This window comes from Solanum verrucosum, unplaced genomic scaffold (assembly GCF_900185275.1).
Source record: "Solanum verrucosum unplaced genomic scaffold, falcon-dt-bn FXZP01000261.1, whole genome shotgun sequence".
Classification (NCBI taxonomy): Eukaryota; Viridiplantae; Streptophyta; class Magnoliopsida; order Solanales; family Solanaceae; genus Solanum; species Solanum verrucosum.
The window spans coordinates 4,582,746-4,600,693 of record NW_026019969.1 but is presented as its reverse complement, the minus strand read 5'-3'; the positions used below and the strand labels follow the sequence as shown (position 1 = coordinate 4,600,693).

General features: G+C 31.0%; 3 protein-coding genes and 1 pseudogene across 4 annotated transcripts in view; 1 reads left to right on the top strand and 3 right to left on the bottom strand.

Annotated features, from left to right (window-relative positions):
* Window positions 1–1,665: 1,665 nt before the first annotated feature.
* Window positions 1,666–2,862, bottom strand: LOC125815839 (deoxyuridine 5'-triphosphate nucleotidohydrolase-like). The gene is made up of 3 exons (XM_049495397.1): window positions 2,677–2,862; window positions 2,459–2,550; window positions 1,666–2,075 (listed from the first exon to the last, which is right to left on the bottom strand). The coding sequence occupies exons 1-3, from the start codon at window positions 2,790–2,792 to the stop codon at window positions 1,831–1,833; spliced, it is 453 nt and encodes a 150-aa protein (XP_049351354.1). The 5' UTR covers window positions 2,793–2,862; the 3' UTR covers window positions 1,666–1,830.
* Window positions 2,863–5,777: 2,915 nt separating this feature from the next.
* Window positions 5,778–8,574, top strand: LOC125815914 (late embryogenesis abundant protein 47). Its single transcript, XM_049495489.1, has 3 exons — window positions 5,778–5,912; window positions 7,888–8,163; window positions 8,250–8,574. Exons 1-3 carry the CDS (start codon window positions 5,778–5,780, stop codon window positions 8,457–8,459), a joined length of 621 nt encoding a protein of 206 aa, XP_049351446.1. The 3' UTR covers window positions 8,460–8,574.
* A 697-nt stretch (window positions 8,575–9,271) lies between these two features.
* On the bottom strand, window positions 9,272–10,491 carry LOC125816827 (cysteine synthase-like; annotated as a pseudogene).
* A 2,976-nt stretch (window positions 10,492–13,467) lies between these two features.
* LOC125816821 (cysteine synthase-like) overlaps window positions 13,468–17,948 on the bottom strand; it is an 85,157-nt gene continuing 80,676 nt past the window's right edge. Inside the window, exons 1-10 of one of the 2 annotated variants that reach the window (XM_049496446.1) lie at window positions 15,536–15,606; window positions 15,330–15,439; window positions 15,173–15,230; window positions 14,737–15,000; window positions 14,530–14,667; window positions 14,388–14,439; window positions 14,144–14,223; window positions 13,967–14,026; window positions 13,665–13,745; window positions 13,468–13,557 (exon numbers count right to left, since the gene is read on the bottom strand). In XM_049496446.1, coding sequence (XP_049352403.1) covers window positions 13,468–13,557; window positions 13,665–13,745; window positions 13,967–14,026; window positions 14,144–14,223; window positions 14,388–14,439; window positions 14,530–14,667; window positions 14,737–15,000; window positions 15,173–15,230; window positions 15,330–15,439; window positions 15,536–15,574 — 972 coding nt within the window. In that variant the 5' untranslated portion in view covers window positions 15,575–15,606. Of the gene's footprint in view, window positions 13,558–13,664; window positions 13,746–13,966; window positions 14,027–14,143; window positions 14,224–14,387; window positions 14,440–14,529; window positions 14,668–14,736; window positions 15,001–15,172; window positions 15,231–15,329; window positions 15,440–15,535; window positions 17,549–17,635; window positions 17,717–17,817; window positions 17,878–17,948 lie in introns of those variants that run through there. The other variant, XM_049496445.1, reaches the window with a different exon arrangement.

Genomic DNA, 17,948 nt, shown 5'->3' with positions numbered 1-17,948 from the left:
CTAACATACAAAATTTCTAACAAAAATATGGTGTGTAACTTTAAAATTATTGATTATATATTATAAATCAGTTGAATTAAAGGAATCACTACAACTCAATAGTAATAAACTAATGATTGAAAATCATCACTATAAACATGCAAGTCAATTATCAACTACTGATTTCTAAATAAATATCAAGTAATAATAACTTATGTCGATGAGGAGACTTATTTCTATGTTATTGTTGACGAGGATTGAGGAGACTTTGTTTCTCTGTTATGTATTTACTATTTACGTAATAGGATTATACCATTAATGAAAGAGGTCACCATGTATATAAATCCTATAAAGTATAGAATTTAAATTGAACTAAATAGAGAAATTGGATTAGTAAGAAATTCAACAATAATATACCCAATAAAATTCCTAAAGTGAAGTCGGGAAAGATAGAATCTACACAAATTTAATCATTACTTTACAAAAGTGGAGAGATGGTTTCCCAACCTACTTTATTTACAAAATATAACTTTAATCGTTATGAGCTCAATGCACGTTCTTTGTTGTATTCAGGGGTGAATCTAGGTGTAAAATTTTAGGTCACCGAAACTCAAGGTCATCCGACTAAATTTGATATATCATTTGTATAATTCTTAAAAATATATTAAATATTAGCTAAAGGAACACATGACCAAAATAACCTGATGGTTTACTGGTCTGAGGACCTATTTTCAAGATTAATGTTGCTAGTTTGAATTCAGCGAGCGCTCAATTTACCTATTGTTTTTTTTAAAAGGGTCTATTTTATTACAAAAAATGGCTCATATATATCCTTTTCATATAATAGAAGTGAAAAAATTAATTTTAATTTTTTTTTATTATTTTAATTATAAAAAATCCATGTAGGGGTATATTTGATCTTTTTTCACACATGAATTATTTTTTCGACTTATTTAATTAACATTTTTTGAGTTTCTTATTCATATTTCTTTGTTTTTTCTTTCACTTTAGTGTAAAACTAAAAGAAATCAAAAGAAAGAAGTGTGAATGGAAAACGTGAAAAAAATAAGTAATTTTTTTGTGGCTATTTTGTAGTTTGAATTTTTTTTTTGCGCTTATATTGTAATTTAGTTTTTGTATCTATGATAAATTCTACAATAAAATTAGTGAAAAAATAAATTTGACTGTTAAAATAATAAATCCAAATTAACCATTGAATAAAAAAAGTTAAAAAAATATGAGAAGATCAAATATACCTTACATGAATTTATTTTTTTAATATTAATTTTTGCATTCCTTAGAGAATAAGAGTATATGTGACTCATTTGTATGACATTATACAATCACTTTCATAACGAAGTGTATATCAACTCTTATCGCAAAGTTAAAGGGTATATTCGGTTGTTTTCTCTACAATTTTAGATTGTATTCCAATTTTCCTAAATTCAATATTCATCCTACTAGTGTTGGAGAGTTTTGTTGTTCATTCAACGTCACATTTCATAGAAATATCGTTGATAAAGTAAAAATCTCATACGATCAAATCTGTCATAATAAATGTTTATTTTACTGAAATATTTGGATCTAATTCATGATAAGTAGATCATAACAAGTGTCTTCTAAACCAAATTTCACCAATATCCTTTTTTTAGGGCCAGTATTTAATTTATCTTTTTTAAGAAATTTCCAAAATTTAATTTCCATTGGACAAAAGAACCTAAACTCACAAGAGAACTTAAAACACAGAGATCAACATTGGCAAAGCATAAAGTACAAGTGAAGCTACATCTAAACAACATCCTGGTAAATATAGTGATCAATATATATGATTCTAATTCAAGCTAAAGGGTTTCAAACTCCAGTTGATCCAAAGCCTCCAGAGCCTCTAACTGTGGAGTCTAGATCGTCAACCTCCTCAACTTCTGGCACGATGATTTTCTCAATGATCAATTGAGCTATTCTGTCACCAATTTTCACTTCAAAATCAACATTAGAATGGTTGAAAAGTATAACTCCAACTGGTCCCCTGTAGTCAGCATCGATCACACCTGCCCCAACGTCTACAGAATGCTTCCAGGTCAATCCTGATCTTGGAGCTATAAAAATTAACATATCTTCATCGAATTAGCCCCTAATATTCACAATCAAATTTCAAATATCCAACTTATCACAAAATTACTGGGTTAGGACTACAAGGTTGTATTAGACTAAAATGATTCAAACATGTAAAAAGGAGATGCATAAATGTTCTAGTGAGAAGGTGTAAGAAGTTGACTACAGCGGGTCAGGAGTTTGCTTATGTGTGACTCAAATTCGTAACCTTGGGTTGAGAGTGAGGTGTTTAACATCGGAGCAAATTATTTCAGTTATTGTACTATATCATTTCTAAAGTATGACTTTCTTTGTCAAATTGTAGCAATCATCTTCTACTCAAAGTGTGTTTGGGATGATGGAAGTGAAAAAAGGGGCAAGAATATACCTATGCGGGCATATGTTCCTTCAGGAACGGCAATACTAAGATCTGTAGGTACTAGAGCCTTTCCCCTGGCAGGCACTTTCGTCTCCGTTGCACTGCACCAAAAACAGAAGAAAAGAACTCAGATCCCCAAAATTGAGTTAATCAAACACATACAAAATTTAGGGAAAAGATCTATTTAGTGAAGTCTAAATTATTATTTTTTTTAAAAAGGGGCAAACCTGGAGAGATCATAACCAGCAGAGAGAGGAGAACCTCTAGAGGGCAAAACAGCGTTATCAGAGAGCTTTTTGACGCGGAAGAAGAGAGCAGAGGAAGCTATGCCATTTGCAGCCATTTTTATTTTTTTGAAGTAGAGAAGCTTCGGAAGGAGAAATTGTAAGAGCGGCGTAACAAGGGTTTCAAGCTTGTGGAAAAAAATTTGGAGGTTATTACCTCCAGAAAATGCAGAATAGCGCCAAAAATTCCCGCCATTCTTTTGTATGTGTTTATCCATTTACAAAAGAAACGTGTTATCCATTTCTTAGGGTATTGTCAGAATTTTTTAAAATCATATTTGAGTTTTATTTTTTTCTTAAAAGAAATTAAAATTTTATCTTATAATTATTTTTATTTTTTCTAAAAAGAAAATATGATTATCTTTTATATTTAGTTATTTTTTTCGTAGATGAAAAATTTGAAATTCTATTGTATGTTAAAAACCTCTCTTCTCATACCAAAAAGACAATAACATCCACAGTGTGGGAAATTTTCTCTCAATAGTTTTATATTATTTTTTATATTAGGTTTTCATATGTAGGTCAATTGACCAAATCATATGCATTTTAGTATAGTTTATTTGTCATATGATTTGCAATTATAAGTTTTCGCATGACGTTATGATTACTCTCGAATCCAACATAGATTATGTTTGAAAGTAATTACAGCGTCATGCGGAATTCAAGCAGATGACATGCGAAAACTTATAATTGTAAATCATAGAAGCGATAAATTAGATGACAAAGTAAAACATACTTAAAAACATATTATTATAAGATTCGGGCCAAGCAACCTACATACGGGGGGCGGAACCACCTTGTCCCCAGGGTATCCAATTGGAAACCCTTCGTCGAAAAATTATACTATATATACACGTAAAGTTTTGACTTATATTGATATATATGGTATTTTGGACACCTTGAAATACCAAAGTAACATGTAGTGCAGATGGCTAGGGTTGTTGCAAACCCACTCGTTGCCCTAGTTTGATTCCTGTAATTATTTTGTCATCTTGAGGTTAGTAAGTAAATAAACATGCATAAGTTTAACATAAATGTTCAGTAGCTTAGTATAAATATTGTTAAGCTTGTTATGAGTGACCCAAGTTCAAATCTCACCTCCAATAAAGATTTTTTTCAATTAAAATTGAATTATTTCCTTAAATTTTAATACCTTTTCCTTGTGGAATAAGATTTCCTTAAATTTAATACATTTTCCTTTTGGAATAAGGTTTTTTTTCTCTATAAATAGGAGACCCATTTACCCAAATTATATCACAATATTATTAAAAATAGAATCTCTATAAATCACCGTTTTAAAAAAAAAAATTACTATTCAAAGTTTGGACCCCCTTCATAAAATTCCTGGCTACGCCACTGCTTACATATTATAAAAACTAATATTGAAAAAGCATGAACGTGTGGGAGAAAATCCCCCTCTAAGACTCTCTAAACGACAACATTGTGGATGTTCTTATGTTATGCTAAGTGTCCGTTTGGATGGACTTTTAAATTGGTCAAACTGAGTTTTTGACTTATGAGAGTGTTTGACAATTACAAGAACAACTTAAAATAAGTCAAAAATTAAAAGTAGGGTGACCCCTACTTTTTTTTTAAAACTTAAAAGTCATTCTACTTTGACCAAGTATATTATTTTTTTACCCTTAATTCTTTTAAACAATTCCCAAATTCTTTCATGTGATCTATTCAAATTATATATTTTTTAAATTTAAAATAAGTTGCACATTTAAAATTAACTTATTGAAATTGAATTAAAATATAAATTAATTTTGTTTTAATTTTTCTTAGAAATAAAAACCTTAGATTAATCAACTTTTTATTATGTCAACAATTTTAAGGGTATTTCAAACATTTTGATAAAAAAAATGTTTAACAACATTTATTTGCCAAACACATCAACAACTTTTTTTCAACTGCAACACTTTTATTTAAACACATAACTACTTATTTTTAAAATAACTTGCAGCACTTTAAAAAGTTACTTTTAAAAGTTATTTTTTTTAAGTCAATCCAAACGGGCTCTAAGAGAAGAGAATCTTCAATTTATAGAACTCCAAGTTTTTCCTTTAAGGAAAGAATAACTAAATATAAAAAAGAATTATATTTTACTTTTAGGAAAAGTAAAAATATTATTTTATTACTTTGACTTTCCTTCTTTAAAAAAAAGTAAAACTCAAATATAGTAAAAATCAGAACAAAATTCTAACAATATAATTATGTCAATAACTTTTTACAGAGATGTATATTTAACTTGTTGATGCAACATATCGTTATTTGAGTTTAGACTGATATGAGGCTTGAGGATGTTTAATTTGAACTTGAGTAATAGAAATATGAATGTTGGATGTCTTGAGTGTTGAAAAAGACATGGGTGTTGCCACCGAAAATAACAAGCATGTTGTTCAAATTTCATTGGCAATTTTAACCTATTTTGACAATATGATAGATTTGACTCAAAATTATTAACAAAATATAAATTTAAACCATATTCCAAGAGTTCAAGGGTAATTTTACAGTTTTTTTGCGTTTATTGAAAATGTCAGTTATCCTCATTAGTACTTGGCATAACTATTCTTTAAAATAATACATGTTTCACATAATTTCATTTCTCTATGAAATTTAAATTTATTTAAGCCGCAACTTTTTTTGGTCAAATTTATTTCTTTTAATTATAATTGATCACAGAAAAAATGATATTTATTTGTTTATAATCAAACACATGATTTGTATCAAATATTTAAAACACTAAAAAGTTTTCCCTTTCAACAAAAGAAAAAGTCACAAAATTAAGAATAGTTTCCAATAATTTAAGGCCTTTGAATATCCACCAAAATAGTTCTAATCAAATTCTATTCCAAACACGTGTTTAGCTTTCAAACTTTCCTCTTTTATCGACATTTATTATGCATGGAAAGTGGACACTATTTTCTCCATTCAAACTTATAACACCATATACAAGAGGGAGAATGTTATTACTTTTAATTTCCTTTCTAAATAAATATTAATTTCTATAGTTGAAATCTTGATTTTTTGAGATATTAAAAATGAGCCAAGAACAACCAAGGAGGGAAGAAGCTGAGCAAGAGCATGAGTCCATTAAACCTGAAGAGAATGTGAAAGATGTTCAAGAATCATCACTTGCTAGAAAGAAAGCTGCTGCTGAATCTATTGGTGGACAGGTTCTAAACTATATTTTTTCTATACTAGTTCTCGAACAGTGCGTTGCAAATATATTCTATGTTAATTAGTACAATTTAAAAAAAATAATAATTAAAGAAGGGAATGAAGAGATTGAGCAGATGCAAGGATTTCAAAAAATGACCAAGCAAAATAAGTCACATAATATAAAACAAAGTCTGAAGATTGGAAACGCAAGCAATGAACAACAAAGAACAAAATTCATGAAGAGCAAAACAAAGGTGAAACTAATATATAAAAAGAATATACCTTTGTTGTAGAAAGTGCTAAGAATACAACAAATATTGAATATTTTAAAAAAGAAAGCATATAATAATAGAGTAACTTTCACATATAGCAAACACAAAAATCATATTTGATTATAGCTATAGTTTGCATAATTGCGCTCCATAACAAACTTTGTTATGCTATTTCGCTATACATATATACAAAAGGCAGTGGCTATTTTGCTATACATATATACAAAAGAAACAATTGTATAATTCGCTGGCTCCTCTTCAGATTTGTATAATTTCGCTAGCAGGCCATTTGTATAAATTGTTGCCAGCCTCTCGTTTGTATAAATCGTTGGCATCCTCTCAATTCAATTTTATGTGTTTGTATATCTGTATAAAATTTGAATTTGTATACAATTGAATCGAAATAAAACGTTTGTATATCAAATATCGCTCTCTCTCTCGCTTTATACAAACATAAATTATACATTGTATTTTGTATAATATGTGTTTGTATAAAGCGAGAAAGAGAGAAAGACAAAAGAAAACCGAGCAGATGAATATTTGTATTGTATAATTATAAGTGTATAGGACGAAGATATATGTTTTTGCATGTGTATATACAATTTTCTCTCGCTTTATACAAACAGAAACACAATTTATACATTTTTGTTTGTATAAAGTGAGAGAGGCGAGGGAGAGAGTGGCGAGCGAGAGTTTAAGGGAGAGAGGCAACTGACAACAATTTGCTACGGAGCACAATTAAATCAAACTGTAGTTATAACATTTAATTTGAATTAATAGTTTGCCATTATATACAATTTTTCCTAAAACTATTGATTTTATAGAAGGTAAAATAATATAAAAAGTTCTTTTAACGGATGGAAGCTAAAAAGAAATAGAAAATAATATTAATTTAAGATGATAATTATGTGTGAGTTAAAGGCACAAGATTAATGAGTATTATAATATAAGCTATGAAAATGAAGAGGTGTAATTATGGAGTTGATGTTAAATGAAAAAAGTAATTTTTAAAAATGATTTTAAGAAAATCAATTACTGTTGTAGATAAAGGGTATTTTCGTAATTTAACTTTTGACTTAGATTGTTCTCACTTTTAACAACACATATATATTTATAAAATTTCTCATATATGTCATTTTGTAAAGCATGCGCGTACATATTTGTGTTTTAGAGAAAATGAGTAAACATAACACTTATTTGAATTGAACAATAATAGGACGATTCTATAAAGATTTCTTTGATATTTTTAGATCTCTAGTGAAACAGACGTTAACTATAACTTTTCAGGGTGCTAGCTAGCTAGTCAAATGTTGATTGAAAGGAATTCTTCTTCTTGCTCTTTAGGTGATATTTCATCAAACTGGGTACATATCAATGTAACTATCCAAGGGAGAAATGAAATTAATAAATTTCTGTTGATCCGTATTCTTTTAATAAATTGACATACATTTGTTTTCATTAGTATCCTTTTAATACATAGGTATACATTGGTCTGGATTCAACTATCAAAATTGTATACATTTATTTAAATCGAAATTGGGATCCATTGGTCTGTATTCACCTAACAAATCTATATACATTTGTTTAAATTGAGATTGGTAGCCAATGATCCCGTATTCATCTAATAAATAGGTATACATTTGTTTGCATTACAATTTTTATAAAGATGAATCAACATTTTTCTTACTCTTGTGTAAAACGTGACCTCTACTTGAAGGTACATGAAAAAGACAGAAAACAAGTAAGCTCAGAATCAGTCTCAGGAAGAGCAAACATTACCATTGGTGAAGCCCTTGAAGCCACTGTTGTGACAGCTGGAAGCAGGCCGGTTGATTACAGTGACGCGGCAGCCATACAGGCAGCAGAAGTGAGAGCCACTGGACGTACCAACATCATCCCTGGTGGAGTTGCTGCTGCTGCTCAATCAGCTGCTACTCGCAATGCTAGACTTACCAAAGAGGAGGAAAAAACTAAACTGGCTGAAATCCTCGCGGTAAGATAACAACCTAAAAACTGTCAGGTGTACATAAGTTAAATCATACGTACGTATAACTAAGACAATACATTGGTGTTTGGCAGGAAGCAAGTTCAAAGTTACCGTCAGATAAGCCAGTGACACGCAAAGATGCAGAGGGAGTGATTGGTGCAGAACTGAGGAATGATCCAAACTTGTGCACCCGTCCTGGTGGTGTTGCTGCTTCTATTGCTGCTGCTGCAAGGCTCAACCAAACTAACAGTACTTCTAGCACAAAGAATAACGATAACAATCTCAAACAAAAACAAAACTAGGATGAGAGTAAACTACTGTTATATCTAATCCTTCAAACCTGTCCTGTCTCTCAGCTCCGCCTCTTTAAATCTTTCTCTTCTTGTTTTCTTTTTCTCTTTTGAAGACATTAACACAATATTTTGTCCTTCCCCATAGTAGCTTTTGCGCGAGGGATTGTTACAAGCCTTAACTATTGAGGCTTAGCTTATTGGAGTACCTAGTTATCTGTAGTGAATAATACTCAGAACCTGTGTAGTGAGTTTCTTTTCCCTTCCCAGATTTGTGCAAGGGTTCAAGAGTATTGCAAGAATATGTACCTTTTCATTACTGACTCTTGTGCATATTCGGGAAGTTTGAGATGCTGTTCCATTAAGATGACATAATGTATGCTTTACACTGTACATGAGTAATTTCTTGAATTTGCTTCAATCTAGTTCCAAGCATTTGCAGTATATCTTCGGAATGACTTGCAAAATGGTGCAAGTTCTCATTAGTCTCTCTCATTTCCTCTCTACATACTTCCAGATTCTTAAGAGTCCAAATATATGTGTAAGCGAGAGAAAGAGTAATATGAATAGTAGCTGGTTTGACAATTAAAACTCGTGAAGTATCAGAACGTAAAGTAAACGCCTGCCTGTTTGCTGATGGAAGCCTGTCTCCATAAATATGCCATTGGGAAATAGTTTTTCTTTATATTATTCAAATGGTAAGAATATTTGTATTCGTTAACCAATTTAGGAGCTTACAATTCAGTTGTTTTTACTATTTTAGCTCAAGTTACAGCATATATCTTCCTCAAATATCCTATCTCTCTGTCCAAAGAAGCATAAAGTTACTCAAAAGTCATGTTTTCCACCTCTTCTCGAATGGAATCAAACAGCACGGTGGAAAGATAACGCTCTCCAGAACTAGCGAATATAATCTGCATAGAGAATTATAACAGAGAATTTTAGTCCAGTGTTCAAATGTTTTAAGGAGACATGAGAGAAAGAGTGTTATCAGCTTACTGGATAGATCTACTTACCACAATAAGTTTCCCAGCATTTTCTGGTCTTTTTGCCACTTTTACTGCTGCAGCCCCTGATGATATTCCTACCTGAAAATATTCCAAAAGAAAAAGTAAGTATAGATTAGCCGTGATGACATAATAAGAACACACATCACAAATGAAGCGGTAGACAGACAATCTGCGGACTCGAAAGTGATCTTTACTGACCGATGAACTTACCAGCAGGCCTTCTTTCAGTGCAAGAAGCTTTGCCATTTCAATAGCTTCATCACTAGATACCTGAACATTATATAAAAACAGAAGCTGATATCATACCAGGAAAAACTTATACACACTGAACAAAAACTTAAATGTTTATAATCTGACAACAACTGATATGGTATACAGCCTTACTTGAAGAACTTCATCCAGGATGCTGAGATCGAGAACATGTGGGATTAAACCAGGACCAATTCCTTGGATTTTATGCGGCCCTTTAACGGTAACATTTAATTACACATATCAGTCTATGATACATTCACAGAATGTAGTGATGAAAACACAGTATGAGAGATAAGCTGGAAAAACTCTATTGATGGGACAGCTTGAAGGGGGGAAGAAACTTGACTGACCTAGTTGTCCTCCATTTAGAAATGCATTTTCGGCTGGTTCTATACCATATACCTGATTTCCCCACAAGACAAAGGAATAAGAAATAAGAACTATTCCACTTATCACTCACAAATAACCTAACCTTTATATCTGGATTCTTTTCCTTGAGAAACTTTCCAGTTCCTGCCACTGTGCCTCCAGTCCCTATCCCAGCAATAAAAATGTCAACTTTTGATACTTGAGCATGGTTGCATTATCTCCAATTTGGGCAGCACAACCTTCCGCGATTTTGTTCAGATATACCATAGGGGTGCTTCCAACAAGCTACATTGTGAAGACAACAAAATGAGTTGATGCTTAAAATAAAAGATGAATGCTAAGAGTACCAAGAAAGATCTCAGAAAGGTAACTACTTCCGTGACATCTTTCGCGATCTCCCTCCTTTCTTCCATACTGACTTGCTGGCTTACTGCAATAATGAGAAACAAGAGCTAGTTAAGAAAAGAGCTATGCATAGTTGATAATAAGAAATTAGAAGATAACCTATGTAACCTACTACACTCTCATGGAAGTGAAATTACAATGTATATATATGATGAGCCAGATAAGAAACGCATTATATATATATATATATATATATATATCAACCATACAGGAAAAAACTTGCTCGATCTTCGACACTTTCTAAGAATGTTAAAGATATGACGCTAGGCCTAACTCAACCCAGAAGCTAAATCTTGAAGGGGTGATTGCCCAAGTACTATCAGTTCACAACAATTACTTTAGGAGCTGTCAACTGCCACAAATGAACAGACATCATCTGGTAATTGCTTATACTTAAATTTTAAAGGATGGTCATTTTGAGATGATCATAAGTGGGTTGTTACTGTTGTTGATTAAATCACTTTACAGAGTTACAAAGAAAGATAAGTCCCTCTAAAAAAGAATGTCATTTATTTTTCACCTAACATGTTTAAGATGATAAAATTGAAATATTTTTTTGATATATTTTTAATTTATGATCTTAAAATTCAAAAATCTTTTTTATTTTCTTAAATTTTGTATCAAGTCAAAATCGAACAAACAAATTAAAACGAGTCCGTAATCAAAACTTGTTTTTAACTAAAATGCACATAGGGACAATTTTTTTTTCAATAACTTGCTCATGGTTGTTTTGTCTTCTTTGTTTTTTCGTTTGGCAAGTAGTCGCTCATAATCGGGCGATTTCCTCTCCTTTTTAGATGTAAGTCGTTGTCAATGATTGTAGTAAAATAATTACTCATGCTTATTTTATTAATTAATTAATTCTTTTGTTTGTGTTAAAAGACAATTTTTATTTATTCAAATTCTTAATATAAAGTCTAACGTAAAATAAAATAAAGAATTTATTGTGTAAAAATGAAGGGTAAAATTCTTATTCTTAAAATAATATAATAAAAAAATTGTTCTTTATTTTTATACAATAATTTCGTTATTTTATTTTGTGTTTTGTACACTATTATATTATGTTTCAATTTGAGGAATATTTTTAGTTTATTTGGATTGATTATTTTAATTATATTAAAATCATGATGTTAAAATTTAATTATATCAATATTTATTGATTTTTTATTTAATTTTTAATAAATAGCATATAATAATAAAAAAATATTTATGTGTTTAATTTTCTTATCACTTATAGATAATAACTAGTAAATCTAAAAAAATCGAACTTCAATATAGATATAGACACCAAGTGAGAAAAAAAGAAACCTAGTAGATGAATATGAAAGAGAGAATCGGATAAATAAACAAAAGAATTCTGGGTGCAACAATAAGTTTGAGAAAATTGCAAAATAGAGGAACATGAAACGATGTAGAAAACTTCCTACGGTCATTTAAGGATCCTCATTGAATAAAATCAAAGGATTTATTATTATTATTATTATTTAGTAAAAATTAAATCAGAGAAAATATTTAATATTAAAATAATTAAAGTTTAACATATATAATTAAAATAATCAATCCAAATAAATTTAAAAAATATTTCACAAATGAAAACATAAAATAATTGTGTATAAAACGTAAAATAAAATAAAGAATTTATTATGTAAGAAAGAAGAATAAGAATTTTGTTATTTTAAGAATAAGAATTTTATTTTTCACTTTTACACAATAAATTATTTTATTTTATTTTATATTAGACTTAATTATTTTAAATATATTGGGATGAGCTAATTTTAGGAATTTAATATTTTTTCAAAATATCTTACCGAACAAATAAAAGAATTAACAAATTAGCAAAAAATTCAATTCAAATAAATTTGGGTTCAAAGTACTTCTAAGCCGAAAGATGGAAGGAGGGGTTTTTGAACTAAAAACAAAGTTGGAGGGTATTTTTATACCAAAGGTAGAAGGAAGATATAGCCATTTCCAATAGGTTAGGGGTATTTTTGGCCATTTTTTCCGAAAATAATAATAACATATAAACATTATAAAAATGCACAAACGTTAAATTTCTTTCTGTTGGAGAGATGGAGGATGTTCCTGAGGATGGAAAAGGGGGATCTTGGAGTTTTTGTGTTGTTTTGCAATGGAGTTTGAGACTAATAAGACTGCTTATGTTATTGGAAGATGCTTTATTACTATTAGATTAGTGCTCAATTAGGAGGACTTCCAAAAAAGTAAAAATAAACATAAATGGAATTGCTCAATTATGAGTGACTAGTTGCAAAAATATAATAAAAATTAAGACAAAAAGCTTATAAGAATGATCGAATTATTCGAAAACAGCATGCCGGGAGTTAAATTAAAGATAAATCGCTCAGCTTTGAGAGATTTATCCATTTTGATTAGATAAAAAAAGAAATGGCCTTTGTGTATTTTAGTTTAAAAGTATGATCCTTTGTGTATTGATGCTTAACGTTAGACATATTAATTTATGTCATTATCAAATCATATTTTCTTACACGTTTAAACTTCTTCATTGTTACAAGTATTTTTTAAACCAGAACTTTCTTAATCCAGCTACATTGATCAATCATAATTCAATAGAACTTTCTTAATCCAGTTATTGAAGAGTATTTATTTTTTTACAACTTCATTTATTTTCTTTAAAAAATTAAGAATTATCTCATTCATAAAAAGGTGATGCCAGTGTATTGCTGGTGGTGGTGTTGCTGCTTCTATTGCTGCAGCTTCAAGGCTCAACCAAACTAACAGTACTGCTATAGCACAAAGGATAATGATAACAATCTCAAGGGTGACTTCTTTGTAGACGAATCAAATAGTTTTTCTTTATATTATTCAAATGGTAAGAATATTTGTTTCCATTAACACTAGTTCACCAATTTAGGAGCTTACAATTCAGTTGTTTTTACTATTTTAGCTCAAGTTACAACATAACACTTCCTTGAATACCTTATTTCTCAATCCAAAGCAGCATAATGTTACTCAAAAGTCATGTTTTCCACCTCTTCTCTAATGGAATCAAACAGCACAGTGGAAAGATAACGCTCTCCAGAACTAGCGATAATAATCTGCATAGAGAGTTAAAACAGAGAATTTTAGGGCAGTGTTCAAAAGTTTTAAGGAGACACAGAAAGAGTGGTATCACTTATCAGCTTACTGAATAGATCTAACTTACCACAATAAGTTTCCCAGCATTTTCTGGCCTTTTTGCTACTTTTACTGCAGCAGCAGCTGAAGCCCCCGATGATATTCCTACCTGAAAATATTCCAAATGAAAAAGGAAGTATGTCGTGATGATATCAGAATGCACATCACAAATGAAGCAGTGGAACACACACTACCACAAAAACAACTTTTAGCGGCAATATTACACATTAGCAAAGAGTTTACCGTCTTTAGTTAATTGCATTTAGATCCATTGTCACTAAAAAGAGTGCTAATTGCCACTAACTGATCTTTATTGACCGGTGAACTTACCAGCAGACCTTCTTTCAATGCAAGAAGCTTTGCCATTTCAATAGCTTCATCACTAGATACCTGAACATAAATAAAAACAGAAGCTGATATCATACCAGGAAAAACTTAATACACACTGAACAGAAATTTAAATGTTTATAATCTGACAACTAGTATTTATAGGGTATGCAGCCTTACTTGAAGAACTTCATCCAGGATGCTGAGATCAAGAACAGGTGAGATTAAACCAGGACCAATTCCTTGGATTTTATGCGGCCCTTTAATGGTAACATTTAATTACAATTTACACATATCAGTCTATGATAAAAAATAATTCACAGAATGTAGTGATGAAAACACGGTGTGAAAGATGAACTGGAATAATTCTTTATATGGAACTAATACAATGGCATTCTCAAAGGGGGAAAGAAACTCGACTGACCTAGTTGTCCTCCATTTAGAAATGCATTTTCAGTTGGTTCTAAACCATATACCTGATTTTCCGACAAGACAAAGGAAGGAAAGGAAATCACAAGTCAAGTCAAAAAGGAAAGAAGAACAATGCCGGTCACAAATAACCTTACCTTTATTTCTGGATTCTTCTCCTTAAGAAACCTTCCAATTCCTGTCACTGTGCCTCCAGTCCCAATCCCAGCAATTAAAATATCAACTTTCCCTCCCGTACAATTCCATATTTCAGGTCCAGTTGCTTCATAATGTATCTATAAAATGGATACTTGATAAGTGTTATGTTTTTTATAACAAATGAATTGAGTTATTTGTATAGACACCTTTGGATTGGCAGGGTTTTCGCTCTGATGTAGAAAATAACAGTTAGGTGTTCTATCTATTATCTCTTGGGCTTTCTGAAGCACACCATCTGTACCTTTGGCAGGATCCGTGATGTATAACTCAGCCCCCAAAGCTTTAAGAACAATCCTTCTTTCAATACTATATTTTGCTCCCATCACTATCACAAGTTTATAGCCACGAGCTGCTGCAATAGACGCAAGACCAATGCCAGTATTTCCACTGGATATCTCAATGAGGACTGTCTTCAGCCACCATTTTGAAAAACAAAAAAACTAGTTTCAGTTCAGCCTTTCAGATAAATGATCATAGACCACAGGTAAGTACAGGTAAAATTTGTGACAAAGTACTTGGAATCACATAATGTGTTCCTTTTTCCTCCTGATATATATTTATTCTAAAACAAACTTAACTAACCTTCCCAGGCGTAATCAGGCCCCTGTCTTCTGCATCTTTGATCATACTCCATGCAACCCTACATATTAAGAATTGGAAGTTAGAAATAAGATGTGAATAATTCAAGATTTTGCAAATTGAGCGAAGAAACAGGATGAGGGGAGTGAAAGATAAACACCTATCTTTAATACTTGAGCATGGTTGCATTGTCTCCATTTTGGCTGCAATTTGGGCAGCACAACCTTCGGCAATTTTGTTGAGATATACCATAGGGGTGCTTCCAATGAGCTGCATTGTGGAGACAACAAAATGAGATGATAATGATGCTGAAAAAGGAAGATGAAAATAGTACCAATAAAGATCTCAGAAAGGAAATTAAACTACTTCCATAACATCTTTCGCGATCTCCCTCTTCTCTTCCATATTGTCTTGCTGACTTACTGCAATGAGAAACAAGAGCTACGCGTAGTTAATAATATGAAGAAGATAACGTATGTAACCTACTACACTCTCATGGAATCGAAACCACAATGTATATATGATGAGCCAGATAAGGAATGCATTATATATAGCAACCATACAAGAATAAACTTGCTCAATCTTTGACACTCTTTTGGAATGTAAAATTATGGCACTGGCCTAACTCAACTCCAAAAGCTTGAGGGACGATTGCCCAAGTCCAGTGGCGTAGCCAGAAATTTCACGAAGGGTGTCCAGATATTGTACACGAGTACATTTTTTCTTTTGGATGAATGAGTGCACTAGAATTTTTAAAAATTAAAGTACGTAATATACATGAATTTTTTTGAAAAAAAGAGGCTTAAAGCTACTGCTAGCGAGATTTGAACTCACAAACACTTAAAGGCTTGGCTCTTTCAATACACCTTAAACCACTAGGCTACAACCTTGTTGTGTTAAGGGTGTCCATAATACGTTATTTAACCACTTTATATATTATTTTACTTGTATACACGGTATAATTTCCCGACGAAAGGTGTCCAATTGGACACCCTAAAGAGTATGTAGCTACGCCCCTGCCCAAGTCCATAGGAGCTGTGAACTGCCACAAATGAGCAGGCATCATCTAGTAACTGCTTATACTTAAATAGGAAAGGATGGTTACTTTGGGATGATCATAAATGGATATCAAATCACTTTATGGAGTTCACTAAGAAAGAATTAAAAGTCCTTTTAAAAAAGAATGTCATTTTTTTTTATGTAGCATATTTAAGACCTGAAATATCTTTTGATTAAGATTTCAAAGTTCAAAAATCTTCTTTTTTTTCTTAAATTTTGTGTCAAGTCAAAATCAGACAAACAAATTGAAATAGAGTGAGCACTATATTTTACCGTTGTTGATGCTTAACGTTAGACAATGGAAGCGTTGTGGTGCTTTGTTCAGCACACATGCCATATTTTTGCTTCATATTAATGTATAATCAAATATTTTTGAAACGTTAACAATTTGATAAAATAATCATGTTTTATCACCATTAGTTTTTAAAGCATCATTTAATAAAACTTTCTTAATCCAGTGAAGAGTATTTTTTTTTAATATAAGTTATTTATTTTCTTCAAAAATTTAAGAATTATTTCATTCATAAAAATTAAAGTAATGCAAATTGCAATTTTTTTATTTTTATGTTAAATCAAAACCAGACAAATAATTTGAAACAAAAGGTATACTATTTTGCCATTATATGCTTAACGTTGAATAATTGAAGTGTTGTGGTGCTTTGTTCAACACGAATATCATATTTTTCCTTTTATTTTGGTTTTCCATTTGATATTCAGTACTCACATTAAAGCCTAATTATATTTGGATTCACGCTATGTAGGGGCCATTCAACATGATCAAGACCTCTGATTAAATGAGTATCAACTTTATCCGCTGCCCACGTCCTTTCGTGGTCATGTCATATTTTTTGTTACATATTAATTTATGTCACTTACACGTTAACAATTTGATAAAGTTATCATGTTTTTTCACCAGTAATTTTTAAAGCATAATTTAATAGAAATTTCTTAATCCATTTATAGAAGAGTTTTTTCTTATAAATTTTATATATCTTCTTTAAAATTAAGAATGATTTCATTCATAAAAGTTAAAGTACTGCAAATTGCAATCTTTTTTATACTTCGATCATGTATATAAATATTTAGTTTTTCACGAATACTATTGTGATAAATTATAGCTATGAAATGATGAAAATATTAAGATTTTGAGTTATTTCAATAATGCATATACTGAGAGGTCTTCACTATTTTAGCTCAAGTTACAACATATAACTCCAAAGAAGCTTAAAGTTACTCAAAAGTCATGTTTTCCACCTTTTCTCGAATGGAATCAAACAGCACGGTGGAAAGATAACGCTCTCCAGAACTAGCGATAATAGTCTGCATACATAATTTTAGTCCAGTGTTTAAATGTTTTAAGGAGACACAGAAAGAGTGTTATCAGGTTACTGAATAGATTTAACTTACCACAACAAGTTTCCCAGCATTTTCGGGCTTTTTTGCTACTTGTACTGCAGCAGCAGCTGCAGCCCCTGATGATATTCCTACCTGAAAATATTCCAGGAGAATAATCGTAATGATATCAGAACGGACATCACAAATGACGATTCATGGACTCAAAAGTGATCATTATTGACCGGTGAGCTTACCAGCAGACCTTCTTTCAATGCAAGAAGCTTTGCTATTTCAATAGCTTCATCGCTAGATACCTGAACATAAATAAAAACAGAAGCTGATATCATAACTCAATTATACACACTGAACAGAAATTTAAATGTTT

Excerpts from the sequence above, each read along its gene's own strand:
- LOC125815839 (XM_049495397.1), bottom strand. The coding sequence starts at position 2,792 with ATGGCTGCAAATGGCATAGCTTCCTCTGCTCTCTTCTTCCGCGTCAAA. Across the intron at positions 2,551-2,676 it reads GCTGGTTATGATCTCTCCAG|TGCAACGGAGACGAAAGTGC; the intron begins GTTTGCCCCTTT and ends TTTTTGGTGCAG. Across the intron at positions 2,076-2,458 it reads AGGAACATATGCCCGCATAG|CTCCAAGATCAGGATTGACC; the intron begins GTATATTCTTGC and ends TAATTTTTATAG.
- LOC125815914 (XM_049495489.1), top strand. The coding sequence starts at position 5,778 with ATGAGCCAAGAACAACCAAGGAGGGAAGAAGCTGAGCAAGAGCATGAG. Across the intron at positions 5,913-7,887 it reads CTGAATCTATTGGTGGACAG|GTACATGAAAAAGACAGAAA; the intron begins GTTCTAAACTAT and ends CTCTACTTGAAG. Across the intron at positions 8,164-8,249 it reads AACTGGCTGAAATCCTCGCG|GAAGCAAGTTCAAAGTTACC; the intron begins GTAAGATAACAA and ends GGTGTTTGGCAG.